We start from the raw sequence: 18834 nt of genomic DNA on the forward strand, positions 1-18834 counted from the left end.
TTTTTTTTTTTTTTTTGCAGTTCTTCAAGGATCTTATGCATAGCGTATGAGGTTTTACAAGGCTTGCAATATATGAACAAACATGGAATGGTCCATCGAGCACTCTCTCCTTGCAATATTCTTTTGAATCGAAAGGTACAGCTACAGGAATAAATCTGTGGTTTTGCTTGGGTTTTGTTTTTTCCTCTTAAACACAGATTCTTCCGATGTTGGATTCTGCTGCTCTTGATAATTTATTTTTTCATTTTCAGGGACATGTGAAGTTGGCTAAGTTTGGATTGTACCATATGACTGCTCAAGGCGTTGATGTTGATTTTCCCATAGGGTAAGGTTGTAGCTACCCAATATAAATATACTGGGGATGTATGTTTTCATGAATAATATGTTTTGAGAAATCATCTTCAAAAATGTGTTTTAAGCGCAAGCCTCTTATATGTTGCTGTTTTAAGTTGTATCTGTTGCACACACTCCTTACACAAAAGCTTCTGATGATGTCACTGAAGGGGTTATCTTCTCATTAGGTGGAATTGGTGAAAAAGAGAGAATGGGTACCATACAAGCGTGTTAATGTACCTGTGTGATGTCAGTCCTTATTGCCTAGATTTGCCTTCAAATGCTAGTAGTTGCCCATGACTCAAATTCTGGAGGTACAATCTAATTTCAAATTTAGCAAAAAACACAATCAGTGCATCTCTGTGACACGCCACTGTAGGTTTCTTGTTTCTTTATATTTTTGTGATTTATTTTCAAGAGATCATGCTGTCTAGCCAAAGTGACATGCTTTGTTGCAGTGTTTCCTTGCCACTTGTTGGGTTTTTTTGGGGTGTCATGTTGTTTACAATTGAAATACTGAGCTGATTCTTAAAGATGTGCCCAAAAGAAGTACTGATGTTTCCCTTCAAAAGGTGATTTCTGATTTTTTTTTTAAGTATTATAATGAATTGTTGACAGAAAAAGCAATAATTTTATTTTAAAATGATCTAGCAGCAGGTAGAATATGTCCTCAACACCTTTTGTTACTTTTTTTACAAATTCAAAAGTTACACTGTTAATAAAGGGGAATACTGCCACCACCCCCAGATGTGGGTGTAGAATAAATTTAATTTGTGTGCTAGTGCTGAAACTCAATATATGTTTTCTTTGAGATATGTAGACATAATATTTTAAAAGCTGCGGCTATTTCCTCTCACAAAAAGACAGAGCTAGTGATTTAAGATTTGACTCTTTATGTAATAGATATTATCTGTTTTGTTATTGGAGTGAAACTGTGCTGCAATGTGTAGACTGAATAAAATAGAGCAATCTGCATTAGTATGAATTCTACTTTCTCAGAAGGCAAAATTATTTTGATTACTGTAATGGAAAGGTAGCTTTTTTGGACAGACAGGATATTACTTAATGTTGCTGCATTTTTTCTAGGTACCCATCATATCTGGCGCCAGAAGTAATTGCGCAGGGAATAGGCAAACCAAGTGATCATACTCAGTGTGAGAAGCCTCTGCCTTCTGGCCCTAAATCAGATGTGTGGTCCCTTGGTATAATATTATTTGAGCTTTGCATGGTATGTAAGAGGATAATTCTCTTGACTGTGACTCTTGGGGAATAATTACATTAACTTGATTGCTCTCGAGTTTAAGTTTGACTTTGCTCTTGAGTCTTTGCCCATCACCCGAATCCAAATATCAGAACATGTTAGCATTCCTACCTGGACAGCATCAGTGGTTCAAGGAGGAGGATGTATATTGGCTTGGTATGGGTATATGTGTGAACCATGAAGGGCAGCTGCCTGCTAAGCCACAGTGATGTGATTGCGTGATTGAATTCTTAGCAAGGAATAGCTGCCGAACCAAGAAGTCCCTCTAGATAATTTGTTCTTTTAATTATGCTTTTAAGCATGAAATTAGCATTGCTGTCATACCCTCATTCTCTTTGGAAAGTATGAGAAACTAATAAAGTCTCATGGAGAAGGAGAGAAGGGAGAATGTGCCATATTGCTAAAATTTAAAGAGCTTCTGGGTTTATTGGAAAAAGCTTATTTGACTCTAGAAGTTGAAATAAATTATGACAGCATAATCATTACTATTTGTATATGGTAAAGTGGACTCTCATTCAAAGACAGCAACATTCTGTAGAGAGGTGTGATCTAGAAAATACCTCAATATTGGTATTTAGTCTCACCATATAAGATAACAAAATTGTTGGACACTTGCATAGTGAAGAACCTGGTTTATATACTGATTAGATCAGGACATTAGAAATAGTCTCCTTTTGCATATTCTGCTCTTCTGTAAGCTTGCATACTGTTCATAGATCGTTACTGAATAAGGGCATTTTCTTAAAAATGCAATAATGATATTTTTGAAACACCTTTAAAGGGATTTTCAGATGACTTTTTAAAAGCACTGTGCAACAGTGCAAGCTACGATGATTACCGTTTAGTAATTAATTACCTTTGTTCATTCTCACATTGGAAGAAATACAGAGTTTGAAAGCCTGTTACTGAATTAATAATAAACCTGTAGGTTTGCTAAGGCAGCTTGGGGCTTTCTTTTGCCTTTTTTTTGTTTGTTTGTTTTGTTTTGGATTTGTTCCAATTAAGAGACGTTATAAATGATGCATTTTTTCTTTATAATGGCATGAAATTGTTTCTGCTATATTTGGGGTAAATAATGTTTTCTGTTGTAACAGATAGTTTTCCTAAATCTGTAATTCATGTGTAGAAGCTTATTTCACTGTCTTTTCTGTGTATTTTTGTGTAGTAGCATTCAACTATGGATTTGATTTTGTTCATTTAGGGGAGAAAATTATTCCAGAGTTTGGAGATAGCAGAAAGATTGAAATTTATAATTATGCTAGGTAAGTAGCACAAAATCAATTTTGTTAAGTTTCCAAGCAGTTCTATAATTAGAACTTTACAGACGAGTCAGCTTGTGATGCCCAGATCTAAGGCATTTTACCTTTGTCAGCTTTCATCTCCAGAATTAAATAGGCATTTGAAGTATGGTTGCTTGTCTAGGGAAGGTACAGAGGTCAGTGCCAGGAAAAATAACTTTGCAGAAGAGCCATATTAGAATAAGGGCAAACTATAAAAAATGCTTAGAAAAGGTTGTAATTTTAATTATTATTTGTTGTGTTGTGTTGCAGCAGGTTTCTGAAATGAGTTAGGAATTGTATGACACTAAAGAAAACTGTCCCTGCACCAGCAGTGCTTGTGTACCAAATCCCAAGCAGGGGAAAGCAGGAAGACAGAAAATTATTGAGAGCTGAGAAGCATATTACTGGATCCAGGCTTTTGTTTGTTGCTTCACCTACAAGCTATAAAACATTATTCTAGACGTGGAATTTTTTCTTAATGTAAATGAGTCCGGAAGTGGGAATATTTAGTGGCTTTTAAAACTTGATTTCTGGTGGAGTTTATGTATAAACCGTGGGGAGGGGAAGGGCATGAAATTGCAATTTGAAGCTTTATCAGTAAGTTGTTATTATCCAGAGCAAATAGTAATACTGTCAAAGCTAGTTACTGTCAGTAGAAACATCTTTTTCATTCAGCAGTTAGTGCTGAATCTGATATCCTGTTTATTTGGTATCAGTTTTTTCACAGTATTTAACTTTTATTGTTCTGTTTGGTTTTTTTCAAAGGCTGTGTAGATGATATTGTAACTGTATTGGCTGAAGAACATGGTTGCCTTGATATTATTAAGGTTTGTGGAACTAATTTGCTCCTCCATGCTGTCCTATTGAAAACATTTTATTATTGTTGCATAGTATTTCACTTTTTTTTTTAACTGATTTGGTCACTTGATGTATTGCAGTATGAAGACAAATTTTGAAGTCTAAACTACATATCTAAGATCTTTTCAAATAGCTAGTGTTGGTAATATTCATTCTTTCCTAAAATTACTGAGTGAATGTTAGTGCTTGCTGGGTAGTTTAAGTTATAGATTTTCTTTAAAGTGTTGGGAGTTAAGTATTTTTCTTCTTGAAATTTAGTCTTCTATCTGGTCCACTTTACACATTCTGATAGTGTAGGTTTACACAGTTCAGCTCCTCCCCACCCCTAAAATTAATTGCTGACTTTTAGTGTCGGTGTGTTCTGAGACATTGTGTAAGAGAATTCTGATTATTAGCAGGAGGGAGTTCCCAGGTACAGTGTTGTTTCAAGCAAGCTATAGAATATCCAAATTAAAAAATAAAAATAAAAAGCTGCATATATTGCAAATTTTACAGATTTCCCCCCCCCCAAAGCAAGTGCAGAGTTGAGGGGTGAGAGGAATTATTTCCCCAGCATTTTACTCTGACACAGCTAACCTCATGTGTAGGTGTGATATTTTATTGTGCTCAAAGGAATATCCTATATGTTAAAGGTTAAGTACTAGCTTGGTGAATTATGAGAGTGATAAACAGACCTCACAGACCTCATCCATATTTTTCCTGTGTTGCAGGACCTTTCTGAAAATATCATAGCTCTACTGAAGAAATGCCTGACATTCCAACCTTCTAAGAGGCAGGTATTCTGTACAAATGCCTAGTAAACCCTGCTGGGGTACTATGGAATGAGAAGACCTGCTGCTGAACATTTTTTTGAATATTGACAAATTGTGCTACCTATAGGAAATTCTTGGGTTTGTTGCTTTTCAGTGTTCAAAGGAAAAGAATTGAGGGGGCAGAAATCAAGTGTGCAAAATCTCAAGATTGAATCTGAGTATTCTGGGGGAAAACTATTCAGGCATTTATATTCTGAGTTCACGGTTCTTACTGATTCCACGTCTGGAAGGTGGTGGTGGTTACTACGTTGTAGCCAGAATTAGGGATGCTTTTTTCAAATCTCTTATTTGAAAGTACTTTTTCATTATGTCAGTCCACCACAACTTTCTTCTGAAAACTGAAGTATGCTTTTGTTCTTTAATCCTGGCTTTGCATTTGCATTTTTTCCATCTCTGCTTAGAGGAATTAAAGGAGAATTAATAAAATAGTTGCTATGTATGTTGAATGAAGGTGAGACGTGAACCTGGGCTGTAAACAGACTGTGTGGGGTGTTATACATCAGGAATTAAACAAAATCGGTAGACATTTTTGCTACTGAATTTCAGAAATTTTAATATAACTTAAAATAACTAGCTAATATTTGTTACTGGGGACATATCTTACTGAAATGTAATATTTTTTGGAATCACTTTTCTCTTAGTGTTTTATTCTCTTAATTCAAGGCCAACTCCAGAGGAATTGCTGCGTGACAGTTTGTTCACTGAAGTATCCTCACTATATCCTCCCTTCCACAAACCTGTTGGTCTGTTCTCATCTTCTCCAAGGTGTGCTAATTTAACGCTTCCTGAAGACATAAGTCAATTATGTAAAGGTAAAAGCAGGTAGCGGGATAAATGCCATTGAAGGGGGAAGGAAAATAAAATGTTTTCACATTTTCTTTGAATACTTTGTTGGAGAGAAACTACTAAATGTTATAATACTACATTTTGTAATAAATTGTTTAATGGGCAGAGATAGGGGCAAGCATGTTTTGAGGGGTGTGTGCAAGTCAAAGGAGGGCATCTTGACTTTGTGCTTCAACCTCGGAATAAATAGTTATCATTAGTATTCAAGTACAGCTTGGAATATCAGTATCATCTTTTGCCTTTAGAATTCGGACATGTGGATGTACAAGGCATTTTTTTTCACTAAGTTGTGTTGTGAATTGGTAATTGGATTCTGGTGGATCACAGCATGACAATACTTTTGGAAGTATTGGAAAACTAAATCCTTGTGCAAAAGGTGATATTCTAGAATAAAATACAACATTTCTAAGTTTGAAACTACAGTATGCTAAGGTGTTACCACTCTTAAGTCCTCATTAACTTGTTCTGATGAACTCAGATTTCTACATGTTTAGGAAATGTCATTATACAATTTTTGGAGACTAGGATTTTATACCTTGTTAGTATGGGTATGGTATGTGAAGGGAAGATAGATTATAACTACTCAGTATGAATTAATATTTTCTTATTTTTACTCTTAGTGCTGTGTTGTCTACAAAATAGTGTGGGGTTATTTTTTTAAAGACACACAGGAAGCAAAAGTCCACACTTCAATGTATTTACCTGATTGGTTCTATTTTCTGGCACCAAGGCAAACTGCACAGATATTTGGTTTTTTTCTGATTTCTGCCCATCTGCTCTTTCCTTAAATCTTCCTAAAGGGCACTTGCAAAGGGAAGATCACTTTTCCTTTAACTTCACATTAAAGTCTAAGACCTTTCAAGTAAAATATTTTGTTTTTCAAGAACATGTGTTTAGAGTGGTAGGAAGAAATACAAGCTGCCTGAAAAACTGTGACTCATTTTCATGTGGTTTCTCCTAATAGATGAAGACAGTGATTACCTCGCAGAAAGATCAATTGAAGAGGTTTATTATCTCTGGTGTTTGGCTGGAGGAGACTTGGAGAAAGAACTTGTCAACAAGGAAATAATTCGATCAAAGCCACCCATCTGCACACTTCCCAAGTAAGGAAGGAGAAGCACTTTCGGGGAAAGGAGAATGAATGGAGAAGGCCAGTGATTTTGAGAGAACATTTTGGTTTGGTTTTTAGTTTCAAGACCTGTATGTACAAAAAATATTGAAAAGGGCATTCTCGAACAGCAGTAGATCATGTCACTTACCCTCTTACCCAATTTAAGGCATTATTTGAATGCCTTGTATCTGTCACCTACCTGCACTCCATATTGCTTTCTGAAATTTGAAGAAATATAGGTGAAATGCAAAATACTGATCTCGAACTTCCTAAATTTAGCATACTTCCAATAGCATTAAGTTTTTGTAAAAATGTCTCACTGTGCTTCAACAGTATATTTGCAATTGTAATTTAATTTAATATGTTCTGTAGCAAATTTTCACATTCTGAATTCCCTCTCACAGAGCAGCAGTACTAAATGGTCAACATGCTTACTTTTGTGACTTATAATTCTGTAACAGTATGTTAGTCATTACTGCTGCACACATTGCCATTTTATGTAGTATATTCATATTTTAATCCTAAATCGGATCTTAATAAGGATTTTGTGCCCATATAGATCAATTTGCTGGTTCTGGGTTTTAAAAACACCTGAAGTCAGTGTGCAGCCAAAATGCAATATCTTGGCGGGGTTGGGGGGGAGAAGTGGAGGTTTTAAGTGATGTTTTGGTAGCAAAATCAGTGTGAGATGTTGAAGGATTGCCTATTTCTATACCCATCGGTTAATGCATGTGCTTTTGAGTTATGAGGGGAAAACATTCTTTGTTGTGCTGTCTTGAAGATGAGGTGTTAATTTCAAAAAATGCAATCTAACTCCATCTTCTAAGTGATACTGAAAAGGTTAGCTTAATTTCTGGAAATCAATTTCATGTTGTCTGCTTTAAAAAATCACCAAATGGATGATTTGTGTATACTCTCCCTTGGATGCATTTGTATCCTTAGATGGGCTGCTACAGAAAAGGTCTAGGTTAGAGTTTTCTTGGTTTTTGTTGTGGTGGGAAATGGCATTCATATGACAATAATGTTTTACTTTTGCTTTTCACAATAAATAGCAGTCTTGATCAGTGCCAGGTCAAGGAATAAAAGGGAATGTAATCCCATACCCATATCTCATTACTCTTCCTCTGTGTGCAAAACAAAATTATAGAAAACCTGAAGTGTGCCTTTTTACAGCAAAACTGTTTGAATAATTTGAGGGGATTGTAGAGTCCCTTGATAGCAGGGTTCATGCCGTGCAGAGTCAATACAGTATACTTCTAAGAGATAGTATTTTATTTTAAAGAGGAAACACTGATGTAAGAATTTTCTGCTTTTTTTCTAACTCAAGTCCTACCTGATAAAATGACCTGTTTTTTGTGGTTTTTTTCCCCTCCCTTTTGAAGCTTTTTATTAGAAGATGGTGAGAGCTTTGGGCAAGGACGAGATAGAAGTTCCCTCCTAGATGACACAACTGTGACTTTGTCTCTGTGCCAGCTCCGAAATGTAAGAAGAATACTGTGGACTTGTTTCTGCAATGAAGACACAAGAACATTTGTTTAAAGGGAATATGGGAGAGCAGCTCCTACTTTTGTAACTAGAAGTTACAACAATATTGATTCCAAGAGAACACTTCTTGGCATCCAAGTCAGATTCTGATTTATTCTATGAAATTGCTTTCTCTGCAAAAGCTTACTAAATTTGATTTATCTTCTGTTGCTCCATCCCTTTCCTTTTCTCCCTCCCTCTCCATATTTTTGTTACCTGCTTTGTTCTGGTGTAGCCCAAATAGGTCTGTAGTACCTGCTGTTCTCCACAATTGCTAAACTAATTGGACAGTGAGTGTCTTCTGGCATTCTTTAATTCTTGTCTGTAGGTGGCTCATAATATTCAAAAGAAAGGTGAACTCCATTCAGTTGCAGCCCATTAAAGGCTTTATACTTAAAGCTGGATACCAAGTTTCCAGTAGTTAATTACTAATCTTTGGAATATGTAGCTATTAAACAACTAGTTCAACAGATCACTTCAAAGTCTTTTGCCAAAACGCAGTAATGCAGTTTTCTTCCATCTTCAGTGGAAAAACCAACATAGGATAACTAGTTTTGCCTGGTGTAATGATCAGTTACAAGATTTGCTACGTATATGACTGAATTATTGTAATTGTTCACTTATCTTTGTACACGTAGAGCTTTATTGCTGTAGAACTAGAAATTCATGCTGCACTGTTTGCATCTTGCTTTTTATAGTAATGAATGCAATTCTGTCACAGTCTTTATTAAAAACCTTTCATATGATTGCAGGGGTTAATACAGAAAGAAGGGTGACCCCTGAAGTCTTGATCTCTGCTGCCATTACCTTAATTTTGGGGGCAATGTGGCAAATACTGTGTAAAAATATTTCTTCAGTAGAACTTTGTATTGCTTCTCACAAATGTATGAAAACAGACCAAAGAACTGTGTTATTTTGTTTGCTTGCTTGGTGGGGTTTGGGGGGTAAGGGGAAGGTTAAGAATGTGACGCAGCTATTTTAAAGGTAATATGCACTGAAGCTCTTAGTGTTGTTCCTGCAAAAGGGCAGCTTTTTAAGGCTTTTAAAAAACTTTTTAATTTGTAATTTTGCATATTTCTGCCTACTTCTATAAATAAAGCATCATGTAAGTATATACTGAAGTTTCATTTCGGGGAAGATAGAAGCCTGAACCTTGCAGGGTTAGCTGAAATAAATTTTTTAACTTATACAGTTCTTCAAACACCTTTCACAGAGTAGAGCATGATGCTTCTAATCAAAAGAGGATCAGTACTGAATGAACTGAGAATGAACTGTTCTGTCAGTCCCAGGAGGAACAGGCTGTGTGCCGTATGCCTTTAAGTTAGGGATTGAACTGCAAAACAGAGCACTGCAGGGAGGATGGTATTAAACATTAATCACCATGCACCAAAGATGTCTGAAAACTTCAGGCAAAAGTCCAGGCATGCTTGTCTGTCACCTTTCCAGAGATTGTCTGGGTTTCTGTGCAGCTTTCAGATGCTGCCTCTAAAAGGAACTTAAATTTGCATAACTCGAACTGATTAAAAACATAAAACCAAGTTGTGCAGTTGCTTTGCAGCTACTTGGGTAGGAAGTCCTTGTAGAAAAATGAGGAAAAGAAAAAGAACTATGTAATACTATTGATCTATTACTCCATGGCCTGTAGAAACTATTTTTATGTGTGAAAATAGGTTTAGGAATGAGATCCATGCTATCTTCAGGCAGAAGAACTTCCATCAACTCAAAAGGCCTTGGATGTATTAGCAAAAGTTTTTAGTTGTTTCTTTGCTGATGAAGGACTGAGCTAATGCTTGGGTCCCAAGGAAGCTACTAATTTGGCAAATGAATTTCTGACTAATAGTTAAATATTTCCACTTAAATTCTGATCAGCATTCTGATAATTATTTTTATTCTTCATTTCAGAGACTGAAGGATGTTGGTGGGGAAGCATTTTATCCATTGCTTGAAGATGAGTAAGTGTGTGTGTAAGTCTGTACATATATAGGGGACTAAATTTTGAATTATTAGTTTTGAGTGGCACACTGCACGGCTAGACAAAACTGTCTTCCAAAAGCAATCCTAACATGGCCTTGTGTGGCTCGTGAAGTCCACAAGAGCTGATAAGCGCTCTGCAGTGGTGGACTTAGGGCCTGATATTAAACTGAAGATCCTAGTCTATGTCTCTGTTCTGGAAATCAACTGTTTATATTGAATATTCAAAATTATCCATTTATGCTTGATTCTGGCTCAGCAATGCATCAGTTTTGTTTTTTTTTTTTTCTACAGTGATTTGTATTTCTTGCAGTTCACTACTACTGTCCTACCTCTTTTTCCAGCCAGTCAACTTTACCTCATTCAAATAGTAGTAATGAGCTGTCTGCAGCTGCTAGTCTTCCTCTGATCATCCGGGAGAGGGACACAGAATACCAGCTAAATAGAATTGTCCTGTTTGACAGGCTGTTGAAGGTATGGAATCTTTCTGATGCTGGATAATTAGATTGGGTCTGTTAATTAGAGGATTTTTAGAGGACCAAGTAATTGAAAAAGGAAGCAGAGATATGAGACCACAGTGGGAAAAGGGGAAGAAAACCCTACAGAAGTATAAGATTGAAAATAAAAATATGAGAAATAGGTCTTTTTAGTAGTGATGAATATAAAAATAGATTTTAGAGTATGCACATGAAAATAGAGCTGCTGCTAATACTTGTTATTTACTAAAGAAAATAGTTCTGCATCCTTTATTTCATAGTTATAGTTATAAATATTCCTGTAATATTTCTGTATTTCCAAGCAGTAGGGTGCTTGAAACCAAGACCAGTCTTTACTGTAGTAGTGCCATGTTAGAAATATGGGCTTTATACTGAGGGGGGAAAGTACCGGTCCCTAATTTACTTATATGCAGAGAGATGAATTCTATGAGAGAGAGCTGATGCACATCATCAAGTGCAGTACTTAGGAAGGTATAAACTAGAGATGTTTAATAAAACCAAAATGGATACACAGTATGAAAAGAAACATATAAGGAAGAAAAAACTTTCAATAAAGATTTGGATTAGTAGATTTATATATCCAGTGTATGCCAAAGCACATGAATACATTTATGAGAGGGAGTGGATATTTTAACATCAAACAGCAGTCCTCCATCCAGCCCTTCCAGTTAGGAATGAAATTTACTTGTTGTAAAAGTCACATTCACTGTTCAGCCTGACAGCATTTATCCTTTAGGGGAAATACCATACCAGGACTGGGATTTGAATAGTTTTGGTGACATGACAACATTTTTTGCTGTTAATCTCTTCTCTTTGAAGGCCTACCCATATAAGAAAAACCAAATTTGGAAAGAAGCCAGGGTTGACATCCCTCCGCTTCTGAGAGGCATAACTTGGGCTGCCCTGTTGGGTGTTGAGGTAAGGGTAATGGGAGGGCATTTGCAGAAGTTCCAGTACTGACTGGGGAGGGAATGGGATTGACAGGGAAGCTGGAATGGATTTGAAGATTTGGCAGGTAGGATTACTGGAAATTCAAACAAAATGAGTCATGAAATTGTGTGAACAGAGACAATGTTTAAACTTGTGTCTTGTCTGTAATGTTATTTGATTTCAGAGAATGTATGTGAACTTGACTGCCTTTAATTTTGATTATGAGATGAAAGAATACTACCCATACAGCCAAATTTTTCTAGATTGTTTAAATACAATTGGTAGTTAACAGGAGGATTTTTGTTTTGATTTATAATATTTTTGACAAATTAAGTTAGAATCCTTCTGCTTCAGTCAGCAATAGTTGGGCAAAACCAGGATGAAACATATTAAGTGTATTTTTCTCACCTACCAATCAATGCACTTCCTCCAAAGGCTGCAGAATAAATAAATTAAATGTAACTTTTTTGGACAAAGGACTAGAAATGGATGTCTCAGAAATGAGGACTCCTCATTGCTTTAGTTCCCAGCTTTAGCATTTACCCTGCTTGTAATCTGCAGTAGTGCAGCAAAGAAGTTCTTCTAACACATCCCAGGTTATTTAGGATATTTAGCTTAGGATGTGATCTGCTGAGTGCTGTATAATATAACCAAAGAAAAGCTGTTTATGGTAAAGAACAACCGCTGCTCTGAGTCTTGGGAGATGAGTCAGTTCTGGTGCTTCATCAGCTTACCATCTCTACAATGCAGGTAGCGTTTCCCTGCCCGTAACTTTAAGAGGGACTTGTTAGCATGCCTGTCTTGGGATTCTTGCAAGCACAGGCTACTTAATACTGATATTATCAGTATAGACTACTCTTAATTAACAGGCAGCTGTATTCAGTGGGTGTATAGAGATGATGCTGAAAGCCACTTGCCAGTGTCTGAAGTAAGCACAGAATTTAAATTGAGAGCATCTCAACTTGAAAATGGAAAACTGTATCAAGTACGTAGCTTTCTGTATAAACAACTGAAAATCACTGAAGATCATACTGAGGGGGTCACAGAAAGGTCTATATGTTCTGAATTATAACAGAATAAAAAAGGTTTTGTTAAAATTCATCTGTCAGAATTTTCTGCACTTTGGAAATTTTTTTCTGGAAAAATAAGTTGCTATCTAAAGCATCTAACAAAAACAGTCAACTTCTGCACGTCAGCATGTACATTGTAATATGCTTCTATGTTTGTAAGGATTCAAGTATTCTTCTTCCACATTTAGGGTGCCATACAAGCGAAATACGATGCCATTGATAAAGACACACCAATTCCTACAGACAGACAAGTAAGACTTCCAATGTTATCAAATATTGTCACTTGAAGTAATGCAAAGATCTTTTCCACCACTTAGTCATTCGCCTATTACAGCAGCTGTGGATGATAATACTAAAATGGTTCCTCCTCTCCTCTAACCTAATTCATACCTTAGCAACAATCTTGCGAACAGATAGGAATGAGTAGTTTAACTCAAATTATGTTATAAGGTGTGGAAAGTGAAATCCTCTTTACTTCAGAATCACTGTTTCTGTAGCAGCAGCAGAGTGTAGTGAACAATATTACTGATGTAATTGTTAATTGTTGTGCCTGTTGGACCTTGTACCAGCTAGTGCTGAGTACCCTGATAACCTGTAAGGTGAGCTGTGCTTCACAGAAATGGGTTCTTGAGCAGTTAGGTTCTGCAAGAAGTCGTGCCAGACATAAAAAGACATCACGAGCAATAGCTGTTCCTTTCAGCTGAGTGAAGAAATATTTTCCATCAAATTGGGTACAGCATCCTGAGAACTGGGATTTGACCAAAGTGATATTAGCACCTGAAATGAGTCCAAAAGTTCGGTCAGAAAAAACTAACTGTAATCTGCTTTCTGCCTTTTTCAAGGCTTAGAACCCTTTTAAAAATATAAACCTCAAAAAAGAAAAAAATATCTATTTTTAGTCTTGGACAGGGCTGTTAGTCCCCTGTCCCCTTTCAGTTTTGTTTTTGAGAGTGATGGAGGAAGCAGACTGTGTTTATGATGGTGGTCTGACCTACATTCCTTGGCTGGCTTCCACCTCCACTGTTGCAAGATTGCTGTAGTTACTACTACCCCACTTACCCTGATTTCTCTTTGTATTATATGCTTGGCTGTGGTGCAGATTGAAGTGGATATTCCTCGTTGCCACCAGTATGATGAATTGCTGTCATCACCAGAGGGTCATGCAAAGTTTAGACGTGTATTGAAGGCCTGGGTTGTTTCCCATCCTGATTTGGTGTACTGGCAAGGTGAGTTTGACTAGTTGGCAAGGTCAGATAATTAACTGGAAAGCTATGGCTGACTTAAAAAATACTTCCCTCCCTTCCTCCCACAATGTAAGCTTTTTTTGAGTGCTTTCCTTTCTGTTTCTTTTGAAGAATGAATCTGTGGGTTATTGCAAGTTTAGATCCTAAAAGTTTATTTTTAATTTGTAATGCAAAATTGCCCCACTATTTCTTATATATTTGCCCCACTATTTCTTATATATTTAACCTCCTTAATTTCCAGGCACTTTACTTAAAAAATTTTAAAAAGTCTGTTGCTTCCTGTTCAGTTCCAAGGTAAAACGGCAGAAGTTACTGAGCGAGTTCCTAGCATGGTAAATTGCATTTCTTGGGAGCCTCGGCAGAATAATCAATTCAGCATTCCACAATTTTAAATCCTCTCTGTTTTCATGCATTGATTTCACAATTGTTCTCAGCATTACGTGTGAAGCCTGATATTGCAGAATAATAATCAGTATCAAGTATGCAAATTTTCATGATAAGTTAATGAATGTTGCTTGTGCATTACAATAAACGAGCTCTTCATGCTGTTTCTATGTGGATCTTCTCTCTTTAGGTCTTGACTCTCTTTGTGCACCATTTCTGTACTTGAATTTTAACAATGAAGGTGAGTACCTTTTCCTGCTGGGAGTCAGGGGGAAGCATAGTCTGTTGTCTGTATCTAGTTGTAGACGGATGTGCATGCACCTGCTTATAGGTGGAAACTTTCTGTGGCTACAAAGGAATTTTAAAGCTCTTGTTGCCAGAGGTCGAAAGAAATGGTGGTGTTTTGAAAAGTATATGTGGTGTACTGCTCTTCAAGCAGGGGTTCAAACCCTGTGTTTATTGCAAAGCACGTTAATGAATATGTAATAAAAAGCACAAATAACATTAATTACAGAAAAGCAAGAAATGCTTCTCTAGTACTAGTCTTTTTCAGTGAAGCTGTAGTTGAGCCTTGTTTAATAGGAGTGCATTGCTGTTAACTTGTCAGACTAGCTTTATTCAGAAAAGCTGATGGTGGTTTTAAATGCCTGAAAGCTTATCAGACCAGCTTTGGATATGTGGCCTTTATCTTAGAAAGTGATTTGTTCAGAACAGGTCTAGTCCAATCTTCTGTTCTCATGCACCTGCCTTTCTTTATATAAGGTCTGTGTGTGGGGAAGACTAGTTTCTTAGGACGATGACTCCTTTTATGCCTACTGTGCATATTGATATAAGTATTTTAAAAGATTTTTCTTGGTATTGGATATGTTCTCTCCAATTTGATTGTAGACCCTGCTCTCCTTCCCGTTGAAGCAAAATATAATAGTAATGAATTACATAAAATTATGTGTTCTGGTTTATGAACATAATTGTACCCACTTGGCTCAGATATTTAAAAAGGGGTTTCAATGCTAGAAAAGTTATAACACAGAATTAATTTCTAACATAGCCTGTGTCATATTTGCTATAAATCTATGTTGTACTTAAAAACTTCTAAATTATATTTATTGTCATTGAACAATTTATGACAAACCCATATTTTTTTTTATATCTCTGGTCTAGCACTGTGGCTAAGAATTGAATTACTATAGATTGTCTCTCTACCAAGTTCCCAGGAATTAATCAAAGGGATTAACACTTAAGATTTTACCCTCTAATCTCTATTTGTTATGTATGTGAGGAGCTGTTGAGAAATTTAAGATGTTTTTGTCCATCTTTTTGACAGTATTTTTAGTTATATTCCACTCTGTGTTTTTTCTTCTGAATTCTATTAACTTTGGTCTCAGAGTTGAAGTAAGAGAAGAGATGCAAATCTGATGGAGCATAAACTGGGTGTAAATTCTATAGGAGAAGACCCAGAAGACTGCAACAATGCAATTGTCTGAAACTGTCTTCTAAAATTTTATTTATCCAGGGACCTTCACTTTTTGATACAAACATCACCATGGCTTTCCAAACATCATCTCGTTGCTTTGTCAGTGAGAAGTATGGAAGTAAACTGGGAGCAGATCAGGGCCAGACAGCTTTATATTGATTTCTCAGTGACTGGAGAACATTTTTAGGAACTTAAAAAAATCTTTAATGAGGAATGTGCCCTTTTTATGTGTTTTAAGATCATTTTTGTGTATAGGTTGATTTAAGTATTCATGCTTATTATCTGCTTAATAATGAACTTTTTTAGGTGTACTTATATTTTTGCCTCTGTAGTTGCATCGATTTTTCTAATTCTTTCAGCTCTGGCATATGCCTGTATGTCTGCTTTTATCCCCAAGTATTTATATAACTTCTTTCTGAAGGATAATTCCCATGTTATTCAAGGTAAGTCCCTTTATTTTATTTTTTTTTGTAGTTAGAAGTAGAATTATTTCTGAATATATAAATACACTTTTTTTTTAAAGAAGGAATGGCAGCTCTGGATGGCTGATTTGTGGAGCTGTGTGTACTTGGGTGGCTTATATTTGGGGCAGTAGTCTGTTGTGGAGCATTGAGATGTCAGCATGTTCTGATCTGGGAGCAGGGTTCACATTCTCCGTCTCTCTTCCTCCCCTCGACTAGCTCTCTGGGTCCTAATTACTCTCTTCTTGGGAGCATGGAGGAAAAGGAATTGCCATCTGTAATTAAATGGCAATGTTACTGCCTCTTCATCTTCCTTCTAACAAAGCATTTGTCAGTGTGGACAAAATTGTGAGAGGGGCAGAACAGAGAGAGAAATCTGTCAGTGTCTGTGTTCTGCTGTCTGCTTCTCTTCCAATTAAAAGCAAGTGTTAGCTAATGAAATGGTGCCCCTCAGCCTAATGTACCATGCTAAAGATGTAATAACTTTCATGTTTTATAATAAGTATTTCTCCTTATCTGTTTCAAGAAATACAAACTAAGATGTTGCTGATCATGGAAGTGGTAACCTTAAAGCCCCATTGCCTTAAAACCTCAGCTTTTGGATTACAAAATTTAACTTTGTAGAAACAAAACCGCACAGAATATGATTTAAAGAGTATAAACTTTGTGTACCATTAAAACAGTTTGGGTCTTGAAAATCCTTGGAACTCTCTTCTTTATGTGCTTCCATCAATATCTTGTGGCTCATACTCATACTGAAAAGTCTTTAACTTTATATGTTGAACATGCAGAGTTTTTTTTTTTTTTAAGAAATGAAAGTTGTTCCACCTTTTAGATTAGTGAGAGAGGTGATTTTTGTACCTGTAACAAGACCTGTAACATCACAACGTAAGTATGAACCAAGTAAACGATTGTTGAAAATCCAGATTGAGAGGTACTAAGGAAGAGAAATTAAACCTTCCTTCCTCTCTATTGAATATAATGGTGACAAGGAGGACAGTAGTGGTATTCACTTGCTGTTTTATTGCAGGTTTAAAAAAAAATTGAAAAAGTTAGTGTTCGTTTTCTACAGCTCTATTGTGAGCTAGTAGCATGTGGTGGCTTGTGTCTTTGACAATGATCTTGAATTTGCTTGTCATTTCAGAATACCTGACCGTGTTTTCCCAGATGATTGCATTCCATGATCCAGAGCTGAGTAACCACCTTAATGAAATTGGTTTTATTCCAGATGTAAGTGTTAAGTGTTCTTATAAATATTATTCAAAGGAAGTAAAAAATGGAAAATTAAGGCAACTAGATGAGTTACCTTTCCAGACTGTTTCAGTAGCAGTTTGACATAAGTGAAACTTGCATATTAATGGACTTTTCTGAGTATGCTGATAAAATAATAATGTTTTGATTGCTAGTTTACATACTTCAGTCCTTCCCATTCTGTTGGCATGGTAAATACAATAAAAATCCTACTAGTCAAAAGATGTATATAATTTAATTTTTAAAGTGTGGATTAATACACAAAAATTAATGAGGCCATAAATGACTAATAGCAAAATTTCTGCAAACTAATTAAATGCTTTTGGTTAACACAAAAGTCACGTCAGTTTGCAACCAATATAAAAAATACGTACATGTGTCTGTAGATACATCAGACCTTGGAAAATGCTTAGCAGTCATTTGTTGGAATCTATCACAAACATTGGACAAGGGCATAGCTTGTTTTCAAGTTTTGTGCTTTCATTGGAAGAAGTCTGTAAGATGGAGGAAAATGAAAACTCAGAACACAGCCAAAATGTAGTAGAGAGGGAGGGGGAAGGTTGGAAAAAGCAAAACAAGGCCTTGTTTAGAGCCTTACTTTTAGCTATCACTGTGAATAGTGAAGCTTTCTTCCTTTGTTTAGAGACGCGTGTATAGTCCAGAAAGCCAAGATTATACTCTATGAAAATGTTTGTGTGCCTGCTATAGCATTATCGAAGTTTATGGCTGATGTTTCTGAAAAGTAGATTTAGGCAAGGCTTTAGAGAGGACGTTGTTAATTGATATGGTCTATGCCATGATCTATTTGACATGCAGAAATTTGGTAATTACAAGTTGGTTATAAGAACAGATGATGACTGAGAGGTCAAAATTGAAGAAAACTGAAGTTAGGAGATGCTAATGTAGAAATTTTAAATTTCATAGATAAGAAATTCATATGCATTTCTTCTGTAAGAAATACAAAGCTTATTTTCTCAGAAAAGCCTTTTGCTTACTAGGAAGTGCTTTAAGTTGAAGCAACAAGGCTCTGAAAGTCATTTGATGTACACAGTTCCTGGGTGAATTTGTGTGTGTTGGGGACGGGCAGATACTCATTATCACTGTTTACAAATATTGTAATTGAAAAGCAAATAGATCCTTTCATTTGTAGTAGTGTTTTTAATGTAATAATGTTGTTTATGAATGATACAAATTTAAAAGACACTGTGTCATTAAAATGAGCAGAAGAGAAAGCCAGGGTGTGCCATTATAAACACAGATGTTTGAGAAGGACACATGTATTGCTGATGACCCACATCTGAAGAGGGCAGGTGGGAGGAAGATGAAGGGAAGGGGGGAGAAGGGAGAACATTCATCTGTAGAGACTAACCATCTGGGGAGATAAAAGGCATGGGTAACAGCAATGTTTATGTTCCTGAGGGAGAACCAATTTTGCAGCATCACTGTGTAAATGTACTGGATTTTCATTTGTTAAAGGCTGTGGATTACCAAAGCAATTCTTCTGTGTATTTTGTCCAGGATACTAGT

General features: G+C 36.2%; 1 protein-coding gene across 1 annotated transcript in view; it reads left to right on the plus strand.

Annotated features, from left to right (window-relative positions):
* Nucleotides 1–24: 24 nt before the first annotated feature.
* Nucleotides 25–18834, plus strand: part of TBCK (TBC1 domain containing kinase) — a gene marked incomplete at its 3' end in the record, with an annotated part of 42743 nt that continues 23933 nt past the window's right edge. Inside the window, exons 1-17 of the mRNA XM_010087178.1 lie at nt 25–135; nt 252–325; nt 1420–1561; nt 2796–2856; nt 3640–3701; nt 4443–4504; nt 5208–5356; nt 6355–6493; nt 7884–7983; nt 9928–9977; nt 10341–10470; nt 11313–11411; nt 12682–12744; nt 13593–13719; nt 14312–14362; nt 15955–16038; nt 17201–17286. Of these exons, the coding sequence (XP_010085480.1) occupies nt 73–135; nt 252–325; nt 1420–1561; nt 2796–2856; nt 3640–3701; nt 4443–4504; nt 5208–5356; nt 6355–6493; nt 7884–7983; nt 9928–9977; nt 10341–10470; nt 11313–11411; nt 12682–12744; nt 13593–13719; nt 14312–14362; nt 15955–16038; nt 17201–17286 (1542 nt within the window). The remainder of the gene's footprint in view (nt 136–251; nt 326–1419; nt 1562–2795; nt 2857–3639; nt 3702–4442; nt 4505–5207; nt 5357–6354; nt 6494–7883; nt 7984–9927; nt 9978–10340; nt 10471–11312; nt 11412–12681; nt 12745–13592; nt 13720–14311; nt 14363–15954; nt 16039–17200; nt 17287–18834) is intronic.

This window comes from Pterocles gutturalis, unplaced genomic scaffold, assembly GCF_000699245.1.
Source record: "Pterocles gutturalis isolate BGI_N339 unplaced genomic scaffold, ASM69924v1 scaffold49946, whole genome shotgun sequence".
Classification (NCBI taxonomy): domain Eukaryota; kingdom Metazoa; phylum Chordata; class Aves; order Pterocliformes; family Pteroclidae; genus Pterocles; species Pterocles gutturalis.